Source organism: Trichosurus vulpecula, chromosome 3 (assembly GCF_011100635.1).
Source record: "Trichosurus vulpecula isolate mTriVul1 chromosome 3, mTriVul1.pri, whole genome shotgun sequence".
Classification (NCBI taxonomy): Eukaryota; Metazoa; Chordata; class Mammalia; order Diprotodontia; family Phalangeridae; genus Trichosurus; species Trichosurus vulpecula.
The window spans coordinates 134,779,672-134,793,163 of record NC_050575.1 but is presented as its reverse complement, the minus strand read 5'-3'; the positions used below and the strand labels follow the sequence as shown (position 1 = coordinate 134,793,163).

The window sequence follows — 13,492 nt, the reverse complement described above, 5'->3', positions numbered from 1 at the left end:
CTATATCTACTGGAAAATCCGTCAAATATAGGTTTGAACTAGATCGTAAACTGCTTTCGACGCCAAACAAGAACTTGTGTCTGATCCTAGACAACAGGGAGCCCCTGCAGTTTCCTTACCGGGGGCATGACTTGGTCAGACTTGTGCGGTAGGAATACTGATTAGGCAGTTACCTAGAATAAGGATTGCAAAGTGGTGGGTCCTGAAAGCTGGGAGACAATTATTTAGCAACTGCAGTAGTGCCGTGGAGCAGTAATGGTGCATGAGGGGTTATCAGAGGCTGGGAGATACATGGCTACAAGGTTGAAAAGGACTGGAAGCTTCGTGATACTTTGAGCAGAGATTATGGCCAGCCGCTGACAGGCAGGTAAAGGAGAAAGGCGAACGGCCGGGATTCCTCGGAGGGCGCCGCTTCGTCCTCATTTCAGGAAGTGCAGCAGCCTGGGCTTGAGAACACTCTGCCCTGCGAGCAAGGCGGGAGGTGATTTGAGGCTTCGCCAAGGGCGTGGCACTGATGTCCCGGGGATAGCAGAGCCCAGCTAGGTCTACGACCCCCTTCCATTTTCTGGAAGTTCTGACTGGGGGGGTGGGGTAAGGTGGCAGGAAGCCGTGGTGATCACGTATCTAGCTCTTGGGGCCTCGGTGTCGCTGCTAGTCTACGTTACTGGTCATGTCAATATCTTGTCTCATTCGCTCTTCGGGATTGGCTGAGACCCGGAGAAATTTGTCCCTCGCCGGAGTCGGTAGTTGGCGCGTGCGCATAAAGCATCTCCGTTCTCATGGCGGCTTCGGCTACTCCTGTGCTGCTTGGTCTTCGAGACGCTGAGATGAGGGACAACTTTGAGGAGCCCCAGGATGGAACGTGGGCTATCAATAAAATGGGCGGCATCCCGGTGAGGTGGGGTCAGGGTTGCTTAGGTTAAAGCTGGACTAGGGACTGTGGGGACGGGGTCGGGCCCGGACCGTGGGCGGCCGGCGCTGCTTATCTAGAATGTGGCCTGACTGTGGCTCCGTGGGCTCTCTTTTCCAGGATAGTCTGCCCGCAGTCCCCGCCCCCCGGCCGGGCTGCGGTCGCTGTGGGGCTGCGATGGCCCACGTCGTCCAGGTCTACTGCCCGCTGGAAGGCTCGCCTTACCACCGCCTGCTGCACGTGTTCGCCTGTGTCCACTTGGATTGCGTGGGCCAGCCGTATAGGTGCGTGAGTGTCTATCTAGCCTCTGGGTCACCCTTCACCACTGCCACCTGGTGCCCCTTTAATTCGTTCTTCTTTTTCGTCCTCCTCTTATCTTCGCCTCCTCTTACTTTGATCCTTCTCATTCAACCCCGCCCCTTCTCTCTCAGAAGAGTCCTCAGCCCCGCTTGTTCCTCTCCCTGCCTTCGGAGATATTGACCAGGTACTCACTTTCCTCTGGGTCTCTTATATTTTTCCAAAGCTGGAAGGTGTTTCGCTCCCAGTTTTTGCAGATGCAAGAAGAGTACACACAGGATTCCAAACTAAAGCAGGTATGTATGTTTTACATCTTTAAACTGAATGAGGAGTACATTTTTTAAGCTGCACACTCCAGTTAGTTCTCCATAGGGTTTTCACTTTACCGAGTTGTACGAACTAATTCCTTAAGATTTTTTTCAGTTTTTTGAATTTTTTTTTTTTTATTTTAAAGAAGTAGGCTTACACCGGATTTGTAGTCAGATAACTTGGATATTAATTCTGACTCTGCTAATTTAGTACCTGTGTACCTTGATCTCTTTACAAGGTATACCATCATTTTCCTCCTTTGTAAAATGAGTTTGGATAAGATGATTTCTAAAGTTTCTTCCAGGTCTGAACCTAATTCTCCTGTTATCTTAAATGCAAAGGTGAATCAAAAGTTCAAAAAGTGGTTTAATAACCCAGTTGGTAGTAATAAAGCTAAAACAGGTTTTACAAAATACTATTCTTGGGACAGCTTTGTGATGGAGTTGTAGTACAAGTGTTAGTTATTCCCATTTTACAAACGAATAAACCAAGGTTTAAAGAGTATGATATACCCAGGTTCTTGTGGCAAGTGTTATATTTAAATCCCAGATTTCTGCCTTTGAGACTAGTTCTCTTTCTTTTATTTTGTACTGACCATACTCAATTTGAACCAGTATTTCACAGAATCACAGAATTTTGGGATTTGACTGGGACTTCTCAAGATGTCTAATCTAAACCATACTTGAAAGAAGTCCCCACTACTACATACCTAATACATGGTCTCCAGTTTCTCATACTGTATATTGATGCAGCCCATCGTACTTGTAAACAGCTGTAATTGTTAGGACAGTTTTCCTTACATGCTTAGATTCACCCTTTTTTTTTAAAACAACTTTAACCCATTGGTTCTCATTCTGCCATCCAGGATCAAACAGAATAAGTCTAATCCCTCTTCCCTTTGACAGCTTTTCAAATAACTAAAGACAGTTGTGTTTCGCCTGAACCTCCTCTAGTCTACGTTCCCAGTTTCCTTCATCTGATCTTTATATGGCATAGACTTTAACCATTGTGCTTGCCTTCCTCTGGTACTTTTAGTGTAATAAAATCCTTAACCTGTGGTGGCCAAAACTGAACACAACTCCTGATGATTCCTGAGAAGGGCAGAGTACAGGAGGACTGTTACTTCCTGGTTTTTGGAATCTATGCTGTTTTTGATTCATCTCAAGATTGCATTAGCTTCTTTTGGCTGCCACATGGTGACTTTGCACAGCCCTCCCTTACTTAAATCCAATTCACTTGCAAGTCATGGCATCACTACCCTAAAGTCATGGTCCTTTTTGAGAATGAAGGACAAACAGCAGCAGCAACTTTGCAAGTTTGTGTCTAGCTACCAGTCCACTATAAGGCTTGGATCTTTTTCAGACAAACTACTGTCTAAACCACGAATCTCTCGTCCTGTATTTTTTAAGTTGATTTTTTTTTTGTACTCTAGTGTAAGACCTTGTATTTCTCTCTATTGCACTTTATCCTAATACATTCTGCTCTAGCCAGAGGTGTCCAACTCTTGTAGATTAAAATGTAATTGGGAAATGTTTAACAAAATAAAGAAAGGTGCAATACAACATGATGTTAATTTGTGGTTTTCTAAATCAATATGTGACCTATAAAGATCCATTTCTATTTGGGTTTGATATCACTATTCTGGTCTGTCAAGATTTTCTGGGATCCTGTCATGGAGTTTGTTAGTTGCACCTCCCAATGTAGTGTCATCTTGATGACTTGTTTTACAGAATTTTCAGGCCCACTTGGTAATGAATATATCTTTATTTGTTTATTTTGCCTTTTATCTTGTATCATTTCCTGTTTTTCTCTTTTCTCTTTGATCAGTCTGTTCCTTATAGACCAGCAATTTTGCCAGATTACTATTGGGTCAGTGTCTTTTTTAATGTAAAGTGTGGAGAATGACAGATGGAAATTGAAGTGCTTTTCAGTCCAGTAGTTATATTCAGTTATAGTGTCCTTGTATTTATTATAGCTGATGCCTCACTTAAAAATTCCAATGGCTTTTTATTTCAATTTTAACATTCTCTGATTTTTTCAATAACTCTTTAAATTAGCATCCTTTATTTATGTAAAAATGCAGTTGACTATCACATATCTGAAATTCACAAATTCTTTGGACTTATAATCATCATAAGAAACTTTTATAACTAAACGTTGTGTATATATATTTTTCCTCCTCTGCCACTCCTGGCTAATATGTATGGTGAAAAAATTTTCCAGTGGTGAAAGATTTTTTTCAAGGTTCTGGAAGAGTACAGATTTGTAATCTATACTGCCATTGATACTTCAAGATCTATATAATAACACAAGTAAGATTATTGTTATTGGATGTTCTGTTGCAGAAAGAGGAGAATAACTTTGCAGTTAAAGACTGGTGTGAAGGAGCAGAGGACTGGGGAGACAACAGTGAAAGTGATCTTGCACCATCGATTACCAATGATCTGCTTGATTCAAATGTAGGAGATAATTTTAATGTAGATGAAGACATAGAATGTATGTCCCAACTCCAAGAACTCACACTAGATAAAGCTTTAAGTGACTCTCGTTCCTGTGGTCATACAATACCAGCTGGAGAAGGACATGTACTGCCCAGCTCATCAGTTCCTGTGTTTCAGCCCTACTATATCAGTGTTGTTGATGAGGAAGATTATACTAACTTTGTCGATACAAATCATGCCCAAAAACTTCTGCAGGAGTATAGACAAAGGGAGGGAGTTGAATTGGAATTTCTGATAGCTCAAAGGTGAGAAAATTTGCAGTGGAGAGGAAATTGGGGTAGGAAGCAGTCCGTGGTTTAGTAGGCTAAGGGATAGAAGGAGTAAACTGTCCACTTTTACCATTCTTTCAGGATTTGTCATCTTGTTAGTGACTTTTAAAGCAAAATAAAGCTTACTGACAAGAGCCACAGAGGAGAGTATTACCTGCAACAGGGTACAGGAGATGGTGATCCACAAATTACAGAGAACCACTGGTGGTGTATTGGCAAAGGAATCAGGAGAGTGGAAGTCTAGTTTTGCTTTGCCACCATGTCACCTTGGTCAAGTTGGTCAGTTTTCTTGAGTCTCATCTGTAAAATGAAAGATTTGGATGAGATGATCTTTGAGTATCCTTAGTTATTCTGCGATTAAGAAATTCCAGAATTAAAGAATTACTTAGAATCTACTCAAGTCATTTAAAAAACATGTCAAGAGCTAACAAAAATCCCAGAAAATGCCACTAGAAAAATTCCATGTATTGAAAGCTTTATTGGCTTCAATTTAGAGAAAAGTTTAGCAGATTTGCCTTGTTTCAGAGTAGTGTGATACATGGACTCATTTTCATCTTGAAGAATAATATTGCCTGAAATAGAGGAAGAAAAATCTATCTCAAATGATGTATTTTTTCTCTTTTAAAATAAAAACTTTGCTCCCTTCTAGCTATAAAGAGTAACATGATTCTTTTCTTTTCATAGTATCATTTTTGACAATAGTGAAAAATATGAAAAGGCCGTTTCTAAAAGTAATGATAAGATATTTTATAAATTTATGAAAAGAATATCTGCCTGCCGTGAACAGATTCTGAGGTAAAGAACGGGGTGCTTTGGGGCAATCCTATTTAGTTAGAAAAAAGGTACAGCATTTATTGTTCATTTAGGTATAATAGTAAAACTTGTTTTAATACTGAGTATGTAGATTTATGGCATTAATTGTGATTTTTAATAGAAAAAAACAGGCTCTTTCCCTTTCTATGGGGAAAAAGTATAGTATTTTGCAGAAACTCTTGAGCCAATGAGAGTTGGCTTTTGAGAGATTCAGGGAAGAATGTACTAAATGTATCAGTTCTATAAAGTGAAAACTACCCATGTTTACTAGTCAGCTGCTCAGGCCTTTCCTTTGAGAAAGTAGGTGGTTTGCAAGACTGCCTAATAAATGTTTATGATGTTTTATAATTTGTATAAAAGGAAAGCAGTTAGGTTGTTTGTGTGTTTTGTGTCTAAAGGCTTTTGTCTTATCTTCTAGGTACTCTTGGAATGGGCAGCCTCTCTTTATAACCTGTCCTTCATCAGATGCTACTGAGATTCCATCCTGCAGTAACTGTGGGAGCTGTAGAATATTTGAGTTTCAGCTTATGCCTGCATTGGTCAGCATGCTTAAAAATACTCTGCTAGGTAATAAACTCTTTTATTTTAACCGAACTATTTAGTATTATATGTATTGTAACCAAATCTTTCCTTTTAATACTTCCTTTTGACATGGAGGTGACCATGGCATCTTGGCCATGCCAGCAGAATACAAACTCTAGCAGGTCTAATCAAGTTGGAAAAGCTCCAAGTATGGACCTAGTTTCATTAGTCAGTCAGCAAGTATTTATTAAGTACCTACTGCAAAAAGCATCCTGCTAGATGCTGGGGTACAAAGATACAGGTAAAACAGTCTAGCTAGGTGTCACGTGCGTGTGTGTGTGTGTGTGTGTGTGTGTGTGTGTGTGTGTATGTTGATATTCATAACAGCTATATATATATGTATATATGTTTACACACACATATTTTTATATACATATTCAAAATTGATGCTAGGTAATTTGGCAACAAAGGCACTATTAGCATGTGGAGAGTCAGGAAAGGCTCTGTGTAGAAGGTGGTGTTTAAGTTAATTCTTGAAGGAAGTTAGAGATTTTATGAGACAGAGTGAGGAGGGAGTGTTTGAGAGACAGCTCTTGCAAAGGTCTAGAGAGGAGAGAGATGGAGCACCATGGGTGAGAAACAGTTTTTCTAAAAACCAGCCTAGCCAAGATAAGAGAGGCTTATCACCAAAGAATTGAATACCAAATGATAAATTTTTTGGATGCTCCAACTCAAGAAACCATGTATACAAAGACATGAAGGGTTTCTGTTTTGGTAAAGTGCGCTACCCACCTTGATGAAATCATTATCTTTTGAGATAATTTTTTATAAGGAAGAGTAGGCAGATTTATCATTTAAAAAAAGGGGAGTGGGGCTCTCAGAGTCTGTTTTTGTACCAGTGGTATTTGTATATATGTGTTCCAAAAGCTCTTTTTAAAAAAATCATTTTGAAATCAGTTAAATAACCAGACTTTAATGCGTAGTTTAAAAAAATTAACTAGCATACATGAGATACTAAATTTATCTTCACTGTGTAGTGAAAAAATAACCCCTGAATTTTTAGAGTTTTGTTTTCCTTTGTGAAACTCTTTGGTTTCCATGATAGTATCTTTGTTTGCCTTTACTTCTTAGAATTATTCATCTCAGTTTCATTTCTTGGCTTCCACTAACCCTCAGCTGTGTACATACCCTAAGATGCATTTGTTTTGTTCTATTTGTGCTTCCTCTTTTGAAGAACTCATCCTTTCACAGCTTGAACTAGACTTACATGCTGATTATTGCAGGGACTGTATCTCCAGCTCATGCCCCTTCTCTGAATTCTACTTACCAATCTCCAAACTGGCTACGGGACATTTTAATTTTACCTTAATCTCAGTACATGTGAGAGTGAACTCATCGCCCCCCCCAAACCGGCCTAACATCTCTTATTGGTGATTATCATTCTTCTAGGTGTCTTTGACTCCTCCCTTTTTTCCCAAACCCAGTAAGTTACTAAATAGGGCCATCTCCAGTCGTCCTGATCTGTAGCTGGCTACTGGACCCAGATGGCTGGTGACTTTGCACAGCCCTCCCTCACTTAAATCTAATTCACTTGCAAGTCATGGAATCATTTTCCTGAAGTCATGGTTCTCTCTGAGAACAAAGGACAAACAAGAAGAAGAAGTTACTAAAGTATGTTGACTCTTCCAGTCAATCCGGTAGCCTGTTGCAGGCAGAGGGTCTAAAGCAGGGATTTCCAACCTTTTTCTGTTATAGCTTGGCAGTATGGTTGAGGCTTAGGGACCCCTTCTTAGAATGTCATTAAATGCATAAAATAAAATACATAAGATTACAAAGGAAACCAATTATATTTAAATACAGTTATCAAAACTACCCTAAAGGGAGATGTTATCAGTTAGCCCAGCTTTTTTTTTAAATAGCCATTTCTGGTGCTTCCATAAATTTGAGTTTGTGAGTATAGTCACATTTTCTGCTTTGGGTAGAGTTCCATATGCTTAGGCTTACACTTTGTGAAATATTTGGCTTTAGTTTCCATTCTGATTTTGGTAGGAATTCAGGCATTAGAGAGGAAAAGGGCTTTTGGAAGCTATATTTTATCTTTATAATGCTTTTCTCCTAGTTTTAAATTTTACACCTAAATTATGGTTGGAAAGTCTGATCACTCCAGGAATGTATCTAGAAGCTGGAAACTACATGAGAATAATTTTTAATTATATCCCTCCCAGTCACATTTGCAAGTTCCTTAGCCAGAGCCATGTTAATAAAATATGGCTTTCAAATGGTGAGTTAATTTATTTCAGAGGAGTTTCTGTACATTTATATCTTGTGTCTTACAGATATCTCTGTTGAATTTGGAACAATTTTAATTTATACTTGTCAGAAGAGCTGTTGGCCCTCTAATCATCAAAATCCAATGGAAGAGTTTTGTGTTATACAGGAAGATCCAGATCAAATGTTATTTAAATAGAATCTTTCCTCTTGCGTAAATAAAGTTTAATTTTTAAACTAGCAAAAGCACTGGTGTTAAAAAGAAGAGTTTTTGTGGCAGTAGGCATCTGGGGGTCATTAGAAGTATTGTGCAATTTCCCAAGTGTAATTCAACCCAATTTTCTCGTATTCATTTATTGTTCACATGACTAATTTTCTCCTAGGAATGCTATATTGCTGTGAATCACAGAATACCAGGGTCTCAAAAGAATTAGAATTGTATATGACTTTAAGTGATGAAGAAACATACGGTGTGTATATAAGTGAACAGCAGCATAATTACATTGGCATATATTTAAGAAATACCATAAAAAGAAATAATCAAGCACTTGTATGACTGGAAATGGAGCTAGGCTGGTTACAGCTCCAGATGTTAACAGTATCAGAGAAAGATCTCCAGCACATTGGGTAGATCCTTTCTGGAGAATTTATATAAAGACACAGACAAGAACCAGTTGAGAAGGGAGCACTGGGGACTGTTTTGTAATTTTCTTTGGTGGGGGTGAGGTAAATTGGTCTTGGACATTAAGTTGGAGAAAATTTTTTCCATTCCTTTTTTAGTCCCACTGAGGTTATTTTCCCTCTCCATGAAAAACCTGATTAAAAATGAATTGGAAGAGGTGGATTATAGTATATGTAACTTTTGCAATACCTGCTACTGTATTAATTCATAAAAACATAAGAAATATGATCCTTAGTCAAACTGCGTTTCTGGGTTTATTGAGAGTCCCATCTCAAGGTGTCAAGAGATGGAAGAGTGGTGCTATTAGGTACCCTCCCTCTCAAACTACCTTTTATTTTGAGTTTACTTTCTATATACTTAGTTTTTTTTAAAAAGTATGCTTTTAAAAATTCTATACAGTCATCAAAAATTGCATATGTTTATACGAATTTGTTTTGAATGTGAACTTTTGAGTAGGAGTGCTTTCACTGGGTACCTGGCATATGGTAGGCACTCAGTAAACACAGTATTAATTAATATGTTACCCTAAAACCTTTCTTTATAATATTGTGGAAAGAAAACTGGATTTCAGAGTGGACCTGAGTTCAAATATGGTTTCTGTTTCCATACCATCTTAGAGACTTATTGCTGTTGAATTGTTGACTTCTGAGCTTTAGGTTCCTCATGAGTAAAATAAAAAGGTTGTAATCTCAGATCCATTCTGATTTCAAATTCTGTATCTTTCTCATCCATGGACTGACCTCAACCTTTCTCTTAAGTTTATTCCTGCAGTGTGAAGTTTTACTTTTTAGTAATCTTTTATAACCTTAATGACCCATGCTGACAGAGGTAAACCTTAGGTTCCTGAAATCCATCACAGGAAAGCAAAGGGACAAGTATATAGAATGACCTGAAAAAGATCTTAAAAATCATCTAGTCCAATAACAAGGAACAATTAGGAGAAATTGAGAAACACAATTAGTCTTTTGAATGGATTGATGCAGTTTGAGTAAGTAGGACCAGAAGAACAACATACACAGTGCCCAAAAGCGTACATTGAAGCTAAAAAGATGCTGGTAATCAGGATAAGCCAAAAGAAAAAACTATAGACCAATTTTCCTAATGAATATTGATTAAAAAATTTTAAAATACTAGCAAGGACATTAAAGCAATATATCACAAAAAAAATATGACTAGGTGGGATTTGTACCAGGAATGCAGGACTTGTTCAATATTAGGAAAACTATCAGAGTAACTGACCACATCAATAACAAAATCAACAAAAATCATATGAGCATCTCAATGGATGCAGAAAAATCTTTTAACGAACACTCATTCCTATTAAAAACACTAGAAAGCATAGGAATAAATGGAGCTTTAAACATCAGCAGGTACCTGTAATGAGGATAAGCAAGAAGCCTTTCCAATAAGATCTGCTTCTGCCTCTCCAAGGGAAGGTAAATTTTGATGGCTAAAAGCTGTGTACTTGGGGTTTACTGGCTAGGTCTCTTTCTCAAAGAAGAAGCCTTAAAACCATTTCATTTTGGAGCTCATAGATTGGACATTAGGTCCCTGCCTTAATGGTTATTATTTGGGTCCTCCTAGCTCAGAGAGAATGTAAAAAGTGACTTTCTCTTTTGGCCAACAACCCTGAGGGTCTTTCCCTCCCAGTTTGATTTTTTTTTTAATTAAAAAATTTTTTTTTTGATTAAAGGGGTCATCCCTTTACTCATTTCTTAGAAGAGGCCTATTCACTGAATGGGCATTACCTCACTCAAAGTGAAAACCTGAAAAGACCTTAGCCTCAAAGGGCCAGGGTCTCCCACTGCATCCTGGGGGGCCATCTCCAGTTGTCCTGATGAATATCTGGCTACAGGACCCAGATGGCTCTGGAGGAGAAAGTGAGGCTATTGACCTTGCACAGCACCCCCGTCACTCAAATTAAAGTCAACTGCAAGTCATGTCATCATCTCCCTGATGTGATGGTCCTCTTCCAGAACCAAGGACACAACCAATAAGATCAGGGTGAAGATAATGGGTGATGCCCATTGTCACTACTGTTGTATAATACTGTAATAGAAATGTTAGTTATAGCAATACGAGAAGAAAAGGAAATTGAAGGAATTAGAATAGGCAACAAGAGAACAAAACTTATCCTTTGCAGATGATATGATGGTACACTTGGAGGATCCTCAAGAATCAACTAAAATAGTTGAAATAATTAACATTTGCAGATCTGCAGGATATAAAATAAACCCACAGCAATCATTAGCATGTCTATATATCACCAACAAAGTGCAGCAGTAAGAGATAGAGAAATTCCATTTAAAATAACTAGACAATATAAAATGCTTGGGAGTCTACCTGCCAAGACAAACACAGGAACTATATAATAACACAATTATAAAACACTTTATATAAAGTCAGATATAAACAACTGAAAAAATATTAATTGCTCATGGATAGGTTCAGTCAGTATAATAAAAATGACAATTCTATCTCAATTAGTTTACTTATTTAGTGCAATACCAATCAAAGTACCAAAAATTATTTTATAGAGCTAGAAAAAATAAAATTCATCTGGAAGAACAAAAGTTCAAGAATATCAAGATAATCAATGAAAAATGTGAAGGAAGGTGGTCTAGATATACTAGATCTCAAACTGTTACAAAGCAGTTATCAAAACAATCAGGTACTGGCTAAGAAATAGAGTGGTGGATCAGTGGAATAGATTAGGTACACAGTACACAGTAGTATCACACCATTGTAATCTAGTGTTTAATAAACCCAAAGATCCAAGCTTTCGGGACAAGAACTCACCACTTGACAAAAACTGCTGGGAAATCGAGAAAGCAGCCAGAAACTAGGTATGGACCAACATCTCACCTTGTACACTAAGATAAGGTCAAAACAGGTTCATGATTTACATGTAAAAGGGGCATGGAATAGTTTACTTGTCAGATCTATGGATGAGGGAAGAATTTATGACCAAGCAAGAGACAGAGATTGTTATGAGATGTAAAATGGATAATTTATTCATACTAAAATTATGTTAACATATATTTTCTTAAGTGCTCTTTGGAGGCAGGGACTGTTTTGCTTATGTCTTTGTATCTCAGTTCCTTGCACATGTCCCTGGCATTTTAAATATGCCAGAGATCTCTCTTCTCTGAGAGAGAGAGAAAGTGAGTGTTGGGGACCCCAAGGAAAAATCCAAAACCATCTATCCAACTCAGAAATGAGGAAATCGTCACTATAACACCTAACAAGTGGCTGTCCAGCTTCTGCTAATCTATCACCTCTCCAAGTAACGGCTCTGATTCTTAGGAAGTTTTTCCTGACATCAGGCCTAAATTTGCCTCTTTGCAACTTGCACCCTTGACTTCTGTTGCCAAACAAAGTAAGTGTAATCCCTCCTCCACACCATAGCTCTAATCTTAATCTTCTCTATTCTAATTTTAGCTTCTCTAATTTACTGTGTAGCCCTCAGCAAATTCCCTGGAATTTTTGTATGGCATCCCTCACAGTCAATTCTAGAGCTTTTTTTTTTTTTTCTGAGGGGGAAAGACTTGGAGGTCATTGGTGTAAAAGGCGGGTACCTTCACCAAAGCATAAAGGCGACACCTTTGTATCTGATAATCCTTTTAAGAGTTGCTGTAGATCACAATATTTGGACAATTAATGAAGCTGTGAATTGATCCAATCATTCTGGAAAGCAATTTGTAGATGTAACGAAAAATGCACTAAATTGTGCATACTAATTGTTCCAGCAATACTGCTACTAGGCACATACCAAAGAGATCGAAGAAAGCAGGAAAAGAACTCATGTGAAAATATTTATAGCAGCCTTTTAATTGCAAGGAGGAACAGGAAACAAAGTGAGTGCCTATCAACTGAGGAATGACCAAAACAAATTATGCCATATAAATGTAAATGGAATGTTAATGGGCCATAAGAAATGAAACAGGCAGATTCAGACCACCCTAGGGGGAATTTTTTTTTTAAAACGTTCGTTTAAAAAAATTTTTGAGTTTTAAATTCTCTCCCTTTCTCCAATTTCTCCCCCACCCATTAAGGCAAGCAATATTATACCATTATATACATGAAGCTATGCAAAACATTTCCACAGTAGTTACGCTGCAAGAAAGATAAAGTGAAGAAAATATATTTCAATCTGCAGAGTTCATTCGTTCTATTTACGGAGGTGGACAACATTTTTCATTGAGTCTAGGAGGATTTTCCGAATTGATGCAGAGTGAAGTAGGTAGAACCAGAAAATTCCTTTATAGGACTAGAATAAGGTAAAGGAAAAACGACTGTGAAATAACCAATCACGAATCTAGAAATGTGGTGATAAATTCTTCCTACCTCTTAGCAGAGGGGATGGCTAAGAGATGCCTAAATGAGGTATACGTTTTCAGACACAACCAGTGTGTGAATTTGCTTTGCTCAACTACACCTATTACGCCCACACCCACGCGCGCTAGGGGGTGGGGAGAGACCGATAGCAATATATTAATGCTTGTTTCAAAAGCCTCTCCTACCCTACCAAAAAGGAAAGGAGAGCACCAAAACATAAAGAAAAGCGCGGAAAGAAGTTCAAAATAGTTTACAGACAAGCTGAGCAATATTGGAACTGTCAAACTTAATTTTTTTTTTAAAGCAGGCTATCCGCAATAGATTCATAATAACCCTATCTGTATTATCCATACAAGGAAATGCTCTGCTGATTTTTTATGAAATTCATAATAATAAGAGTTGCCTGGGGAATTGAAGAATTAAGTCACTAGTCGAAAGTAACGCGGCTAGGGGGCTTCAGAGGCTGGACCTGACCATCAGAAGTCAGGCTCTATCCACGTTTTCCCTCTGCCAAGTCATGCAGCTACTTCAGGCTAGAAGGCAATGTTGATCTTACTTAAGGGGCGGCCCCACGTGGCGAGCC

General features: G+C 38.4%; 1 protein-coding gene across 1 annotated transcript; it reads left to right on the top strand.

Annotated features, from left to right (window-relative positions):
- The first annotated feature begins 775 nt into the window (after positions 1-775).
- On the top strand, positions 776-8,705 carry PDCD2L (programmed cell death 2 like). The gene is made up of 7 exons (XM_036752831.1): positions 776-893; positions 1,031-1,194; positions 1,434-1,503; positions 3,862-4,262; positions 4,971-5,081; positions 5,518-5,666; positions 7,958-8,705. The coding sequence occupies exons 1-7, from the start codon at positions 780-782 to the stop codon at positions 8,086-8,088; spliced, it is 1,140 nt and encodes a 379-aa protein (XP_036608726.1). The 5' UTR covers positions 776-779; the 3' UTR covers positions 8,089-8,705.
- Positions 8,706-13,492: the final 4,787 nt, after the last annotated feature.